The sequence below is a fragment of the Thalassophryne amazonica genome, chromosome 13 (assembly GCF_902500255.1).
Source record: "Thalassophryne amazonica chromosome 13, fThaAma1.1, whole genome shotgun sequence".
NCBI classification, from domain to species: Eukaryota; Metazoa; Chordata; class Actinopteri; order Batrachoidiformes; family Batrachoididae; genus Thalassophryne; species Thalassophryne amazonica.
The window spans coordinates 42,403,680-42,412,205 of NC_047115.1; the positions used below are offsets into that span (position 1 = coordinate 42,403,680).

At 41.6% G+C, this 8,526-nt stretch overlaps 1 protein-coding gene across 1 annotated transcript; it reads right to left on the reverse strand.

Annotated features, from left to right (window-relative positions):
- Positions 1 to 544: 544 nt before the first annotated feature.
- drgx (dorsal root ganglia homeobox) lies at positions 545 to 5,529 on the reverse strand. The gene is given in 8 exon segments (XM_034185071.1): positions 545 to 909; positions 996 to 1,023; positions 1,025 to 1,062; positions 1,065 to 1,108; positions 2,478 to 2,653; positions 4,149 to 4,250; positions 4,665 to 4,765; positions 5,425 to 5,529. Coding segments are annotated over 8 exon segments (912 nt in total). The 5' UTR covers positions 5,483 to 5,529.
- Positions 5,530 to 8,526: the final 2,997 nt, after the last annotated feature.

Sequence of the window (8,526 nt, forward strand, 5' to 3'; positions counted from 1 at the left end):
GAACGTGTCACAAACAGGATTGGAGCGTCGCTCGTCTACAGATGTGCTAACAGAGTGGGAGCTCTGTCGCACACGTCAAACACCTAAATTCGGCTGATTAATATTAAAGTGCACTTTCACTTTTAGAATAAATAAGAGAGGATTGTTTGAACCCGTACATCCTCAGTGTGCCGCCGTCACAGTTTTTTTACTTACAGTTACATGCATCAACATTCAAAATGCCAACTGTCTTCGGGAGAAAAAAAAAAGATTCGGGGTTAATTCAAATCACAGGATCAATAAGTCTTTGCTGCACACTCGCTGGGTCTGTTTGTCCATTAAATAAAGTCCATTTGTGCTTTCATGTGGACGAGGCCCTAAATCTTGCACATAATTTAGTGTGAAATAAATATTTTAATGTTTTGCATCCATACACTGTGATAGCAGGAGCGTCATTCCCAGGCTGTTTCTGGATTAGTCAGTTGTGCTTAGGACCTTGAGGAGGGAGTAATAATGAGCACGATCACATAGACTTAGAGTGAGTCCGTGTTGTATGTCCAGTTCATCACTTTTTCTCCAGCGTGTCCTTGGAGCAGTGAGGGTGTTTTTCAGAACTGCTAACCAGGACCGGAGCCTTGGTGGCCGGGCTGGGACTGGAGCTGTCTCCTCCTCTTCCCCCAGCAGTGGGAACCTCGACAGCCGGTCCCACCGTGGGCCTCGACATGCCGACCCCAGACAGGACTCCCAGTCCGGATCCGGGCCCGGGTGCCGCTCCTAGCAGGTTGGCAGACTGTAGCACAGCCTCAGAATGCTCACGGGCCTTCATGCGCAGGGCAGCCACGCTGGCTGTGCGGTTGCCTTGGCAACCATAGGGCGGCAGGAAGGACAGGCCCATGGGGTCAGACACACAGCAGGAGCACAGGCCGTTCCCTGAACAGCAACGAGAAGAGGAGCAGCAGTGAGACACAAGGCGGCTTGATTTGTTTATTTTTTTAATCTTCACTGTGCCACTTTACCTTTGAGCGTTGCGACCTGTGACAGGGCCCTGAGCGTAGGTGGCAGAGTTGAGGAGGGTCCCTGGATGCAAGATGGGAAGAACGAACCTGCAGGACCCACAGTCCTGTTGATACTGGACACAAGAAAGACATGCAGTAAAGTTTAGATGTTTTGATCATCCTATTTGCACACAATTTATTAGAAAACGTATGGCTGGTTTACGCAGATAGTTTAGTCATCAGTCAAAACTAAGAGATGTGAACATGATACTAATAGACTAAGTTCTTTTGGCTTCTCCTGTTTTCTTTTTGTTTTTGGTGACAGCAGCTTCCAATATCGATCTGCATGTTGATTTTGTGCAAGTTTCATGTCGGATGCCTTTTTTGGCCAAACTCTACATGGAGAATTGGACATGCCACTGAAAAAAAGAGAAACCCTAAATATCTTGCTTCAGTTGGAACACGCAAATGCATTAAGTTAATCTAAATTTAGTTAACAATGAACATTAATATTATTTTTTAAGATATTTCGGTCAGCTTAATTCATCTGAATCTCATTAATTGTTGTAAACGTGGCCTAACAATTCTCTTTTTTCAGTGATGCACTGAACCCTACTCTTTGTGAGACAAGCAAGATGTGGACAAGATGCTAAAAAAAACTCATATCTTTTTGCTTCTTCTATTTAATTTGCTCATATTTGCAACTGAGGCTCCGGTATGGATCTATATGTATATTTGGCATAAGTTTTATGATGGATGCCATTCCTGACCCAACTCTGATGAAGATTTGGAGATGCGGTGAAGAAATAATAAAAAAAAGAAAACACCCTAAATAAGTGGCTTCAATAGCACTCAAATGAATTAAGTTGATCTAAATTAAGCTTGCATAAACATTGCGTTTTAAGATATTTGAATCAACCTAATTCAGTTAAGTATTGCCAATTTTTAATAATTTGTCCAGCAATTCTCTTATTGAATCAGGAACCCACTCTTTGGGGGACAAGCAAGACTCAGACAACATGCTTAAAAAACGAATTTTGTTTTGTTTTGTTTTGTTTTTCTCCTTAGATTTGCAACAGTGGCTCTGGTATGGATCTGCATGTTGATTTGTCACGAGTTTTATGCCAGATGCCCTTCCTGACCCAACTTCAGTTGGAGATTTGGGCATGCACTGGAAACAAAGGGGGAAAAAAACCCTGAAAGAAGTAGCTTCAATTGGTATCACTCAAATAAATGAAGTTTGTCTAAATTAAGTTGCAATACATATTACTTTTAAATTTAATTTTGATCAACCAAATACATTTGTTATAAATTGAAGCACTTTCATAAGCTGGTCCAACACTTCTCTTTTTCACTCTGGGATCTCATCCTTAGGAGGTCAGCAAGATGTGGACAAGATGCAACCATAGATGATGCTAATGATGCTGATTCACCTCCATCGCTGAGACCCAAATGTCTGCAGAATTTCCACATGATCATTTCCTATCAAGCTTCTTTTCTCACCTCTGCTGCATCTCCAGTGGCTCTTTCTGCTTCCTGTTCTGGTCCACCGGTGACTGAGAGCTGATGCTGCGAGATGGAGGAGTGCCTTCACTCATCTGTTGTTCTTTCCCTCCTTCAGGGTCCGAACTTCCTCGCTCGGTCTTCCTCCACTTCGCTCTGCGGTTCTGAAACCAAACCTGCAAATGCAAAGAGAGAAAAAAAGGAGGTCAAAGGTGAAAAACGAGGAAAGGAAATAACACCACATGCAGGGAGTTTGCGTCCAGCTTATTATTGCATCCAGCATTTATTTCCACTTGATCCACTCATGCAGTGTTTGGCGCACTTTTGCCAAAGATATCAATTTTAAGGTCAAGCACTGAGCCTTATCCTTAAAAACTTTAACACGCACACAGCTGAGCCCATGAGTTCTTGTATCTTAATCGAATGAAGGTCACCGCCTATAACAACATTTAATTGAGCAATTTTTCATTATCATATTTTAATGACTTCCCACTGACAGTTGTGCAGCCCGAGAGAGAGGCGGCTATGATGAAGTCGTTTATTTCCCTATTTAGTGATTGTTTGACAACATCAGATTCGATTAGGACTCGTTTCTAGCGGGCATTAATCATGATGTGTGAATGGAGGTTAGAGCCGGCGTGCGCGAGTGCACGCGCGCACTGCATCCCATTGTAGCGGAGGTGCAAATGATGTCAACAGCCAAACAAAACGCGCGCATTCATTCGGCATAAAGAAAGGACAACGTTTTGGTGGCAGGACAACAATACAGCCAGTGGACTTATCTCACCCCTGCACCTTCCAGCGAGAAGTCGCGCCCCCCCTCACGCACAAACCCGTCTGTGAATGGCCTATAATTGCTCCATTAATCTCAATTTGCCGCGTGCTCTTAATGCGGGGGAGGCCTATTGACACTTTACACAAAAAAGGAGGTGGGGGGGGGGGGGGGCGACAACACTACAACAGAAAGGAAATTTATTTTCTAATAATAATGTAAGTTTAATATCCCTGCATACTGCGGTGGATTCATGTTCAGATTTAATAATAGGAATGTGGCAATCGGATTAGGAGGGGAATAATTTGTTTACAATCCCTAATTTACAGCACTGGATTCCATTATCAACCCCGCCATTGGGTTTAAGCGATAGTAAGATGACCCAAGGGAACAAAAGGCAAACTATTATATTTCCCACAATTAGATCTGCGCGCACAACAAAACCCAAAAGCAAATCTGGAATGCAGGAAATTACATACAGGACACATAACTTAATTACATCTGGCCAAGTTTATAACGGCGCATATGTGCAGGGGAGCAGCAGAATATAAATTGGCGAATTTAAAGGTGTGCGCGCGTGCGTGTGCTTGTGTGTGCACTTTGTGTCGAGAGGAAAAAGAGAGACTTTAAGGCTGCAGACTTTATACGCTCTTTTAAAACGTCATCTCTTTTGTAATATGCGTGCGTAAAGACAGATGATGCGTTCCAACCTTTGAGACACGGACAAATCAGCGCGGAACATTATCGCCGGTTAATTATGAATGACCGATTAATCAAGCTAATCTAATATTCGTCATTATGCTGATGTTATTAAAGTGCATGACCGGGATGACGGAGTGGCCTCATTTAACCAAACCCTGGCACGGTCAAACGCGCCCAGGACGCGCGGCGCCGTTTACCTGAACCCTGGCCTCGGTCAGGTTGATCTTCATGGCGAGTTCCTCCCGCGTGAACACGTCCGGATAGTGAGTCTGCGCAAAAACCGCCTCCAAAGCCTCCAGCTGTGCACAACATAACACACAGTCAAGTCAGTTTATTATTTCGAGTTATCATTCAGGTTTTTCTTTCTTTCTTTCTTTCTTTCTTTGGAAAAGGTTATCTGTTGATAAAATGTAAAACTTTTGCATTTGAGAGGAAATGGAGAAAAAACTGAGTCAAAGTGAGTTAAATATGATGACTGATTAAGAAATGTCAGCATGTGAAGGTTAAATATTTATAAAGAGGCCCTATTTAAAAAAAAATCCAATTTAATTTTATTTTAGGTATAAGGCAGCGTAATTGTTTAGAATCCCATCAGTTATGAGGCCTCATATTTTTCTAAAAACTTTTCCAGCTCCTTTTTTTCTTCATATTTTAAAGATCCTGTGCGCTGTGAATGTTTGTTGTTGTTGTTTTTGTTTTTTGTCTTGAAGTACCTGTTGTAAAGTAAACGTCGTTCTGTTTCTGCGCTGTTTCCTGCGCAGAAATCCATCATCAAAATCGGCCGGGGCGTGGTTGGAAAAGCCGCTTGAATTCACTGAAAAGTTCATTAAAACGAGATAATTCATATTTAAATATACTCAACATCATTTAAAGGAAAATACTGATTGCAAAAATAAATAGATAAAATCCGGGGGAGGGGGGGGGGGGTTACTGGGGAAAGAACACACGGTTATTTATTGGCTTGGCACATTTTGCATTTCCATTAGTTGCATGAAACATTGATGTTGGGTGACTGAGGGGAACCATGACGGTCTAAGAGCCATGACACCCAACATCTGTGCCCGGAACAAAACACCCCCTTTCTTGCCCCAGGGCCAAACCACCAGCGCTTCCCAACCAAAAGCACATTTAACCCTTCATATCCACGCTTTAATCTGCAAGGAAAACCCCTTTTATTTTACGCAGATAAAAATCTCCACTAGTCGAGGATTTTAACAAATAATAAAATATGCATTTTAATGATTCCTCCCGCTGACTGTAGACTGAATCATCTTCCATATAATATAGCCTGCTGTGGTATTTTTATTACACATATTATAGTTAAAAAATCCGACAAAAACCGTGCGCTTAGGCCTCCAGCCTGCAGTGTGGCGCACCTCCAGCAAAACCTCCACACAAATACACAAACAAAGCTTTCGGAAACCACTTTTAAATATAAACATTTTAGATTGGATTGGGAAAAGTCACACTTACATGCGCTGGAGCGGCAGCACTCTCCGTCCAACTGAGGCGGACAGTGAAAGTAGAACATCCCGGCGGCGAGTTTCTCAACCTACAAAAACACACACACAAAAGTTTGAGCGCAAACCTTCCGGCGGCTACAGAAGCGACTTTTATATAAATATAAGCATTGTGGGGAAAATACGAGGCGATCAGGTGAGATTTATGTGTGAAATCCTTGTTTTTGCGCAGAGCGCATCGTACCTGCGGAGAGGATGCTGCTGCTGATGCGCGTCACTTGCAGCTCTTGAGATGAAGTGCAGCTCCACTTCCACTGACTCAGACTGGGAGTGTCTACATCTCCCTCCCTTTCTCTCTTACTCGCTCCCCCCCCCCCCTCCTCTCTTTCTATCATAGCACTCACATGTCTCTCTGTCTCTCATCGCCTGCGTCCAAATGTCTCTTTAACTGTCGACACAGTGTTAAGGCTTTCAGCCAGTGTCGCACAATCTCACGCCTAATTGGTCCTAATCGGATTATCATGGTTTTGTCTAGTTCACCCCAACATAAAGAGATAGAGAGAAAGATAGAGAGAGCGAGAAGGGAAGGGAAAAGGAGAGACGGGAAGAGAGGAAGAGATACCCCGGGTGGCAAACATCTTCTCGTGCCAAAAAAAAAAAGAAAAAAAAGAAAGAAAGAATCATCACAAGTGATTGTTATTCCAGAGTCAAGTCTATTCCCTAACCATAAACATGCACACATACCCGCTGCACTTTTTATTTGGTTCTTTCATATATTAAAAAAAGGAGGATGACTGCTTTTGGGTTTTAGATTGACTGTCGGGCGCGTTAATGGCTCGTCAGGGTGCGTTAGACGGTCCACTTTACAAGGGGTTGCGCGTGTAGAACACTCACAAGGCCAAATTTTTGATTTTGTTCACAGCAAGGGGTCCCGCGATTTATTTCGCTTCCTCAGATAAATGATCTGCTCCGGGACCCTTTCAATTAGTTTTAAAGCGCATCTGGGACGGCAGAGCGCAGACGCCATGCGTCTCTGAGGTGGAGGCAAAATGAGGCTTCGAGAAGCAGCTGAAATTTAGAAGAGGAGTGCGGGATTGGACTAAACCACATAAAGTGCAGAAAATCCCTTCTAATGGCGCGTAATTGGTTCTGTAATATCATTACAGGCGGATAATGGCCAGTTACAGGGCCCCGCGCTATTAAGGCTTTCCCTGGCGTGCAGCGTTTATGTTATTAAAGGGGGAATATAATGATATTTTAGTTATTAAATGCGCGTAATTAATTTATGCACCACTGAAAATAAAGTTGTTATTATGACCTCGGTGAGGTGCGTGGAGAAAATTGAAATCAAATAACGTTGATAACTTTATATTTGGTCTAGACAAGTCTGACAAGAGTGCAGGCTTGAAGTACGCGTGCAGGCCGTCAGCGGGTTTTTTTTTTTAATTCTCTCTCTCAGGATTCGACCTCATACTTCAGGTCAGCTGGTCTGACACTCCTTTATATGAGAACTTTAATATAGGTTCCATAGGTTTTATATACACGTCCTAAGTTTTCTGTAACCTTCGGTTCAGGACCCTGGACAGCGCCACAGCGCAGACTGATGCAAAACCTGTTTTATACACTGTAAAATAAAAACAAACAAAAATGCTGTAGCTTTTGCAATCAGTTACTGATTGTAAAAGCTACAGTATTTTTTTTTGTGTAGGTTTTCTAAAAATATTTTCAAAAACACATTTACGAAGTAGTCAAATGGGCAAACTTTTTTTAATGCAACATTTCCAAATATAAATTGAAAATTTTCAAAGGCCCACCAAAACTGGTAATCACAATCATGATCTACATTAAGATGAACTCTAAATTTGTGGAATAACATTTCAATTCCATGTCTTTATTTAATTACTTGTGGTTTCATTTTTAAAAATAATCACAAAACAAAACAATGCTGAGCACTGAGTTGGTTTCTAATCACAAATACGTTTGGGGAATTTTAAACTTTATTACAAATCCGAGGGTATTTTAAATGTCTCGTGGCCCATTTGCACTACATTCACAGCCCACAAGGGGGGCCGTGGTCCACATTTTGGCCACCCCTGGTCTAATGTTTACTCAGTGTATTTACAGATTGAGCAAGGGATGGGAATCGAGACGTTATCAATTCCTTTTATCAATACCGACATGATTTTCCTGACATTGCAGGCTCATGTGTTAAAATGTCAGATGTAACATCATGATGCCAAATTCTGTATCCAGCAAGCAGGAAAACAACTGCATTCACTCTGAAAGCTTCATTTTTACACACAGAAAAGAGACCAGGAATTGATAAGGGAATCAAGAAAAGAACTGGACCAACAGGTGGAATCAATAATGGCATCAACACTGATAAAAAGGTACAATTTCCCGTTACTAAGTCTGGGTAACTCTGTGGGTTTTATTTCTTTACTGCTTATTTTCAAATATCAAACTAAATTTTAAGAAGTGTATTGCATTCACACTACATGCAAAACAGCAGATCCTTTTAAAAATCCTGCATATAGTCTGACAACTGAAGTGCTCAAATTTCATCAGTTTTCTTTAATATGAAAGTAGTTTCAGGAAAAAACAATTAAAAATTCCAATCTACAGTCAGTGTGACTGTACTGACACATCTCTTGTACATTGTTTTATCTAACCTGACATTACTGAAGCAGCTGATGTACAATGACTGGAGTTTGAAAAATGGTCAGTCAAAAAAAAAACAAACAAAAAAAAAACGTTCTCGTTCAAGATGATAAAAATGCAAATTTAAATACTGTTCAAAAGTTTGGAAATGAGACTGAATATATATATTTCTTATCTTAAAGTCCACATTGAAAGATGTTTCTCAGCAATTGCTTGCATAGTACAGTTCTGGACGTTACTGGCACGCCTGCTTAAACCTGGCCGAGATGCCAGTCCACCACAGATCACTTCTCCAACCAAGGTTTACATTTACAGCTGGATGAACTGTGACAAAGCAGAAGTATCATATCCAAGAACAACTGGTAGTCCAATCCCTGTCCGCACAGAGTCACCTGCTCTGATTTTTGTAGACAGATTTATAAATCTTTTCAAAAATAAATGCCAGAGGAACAAA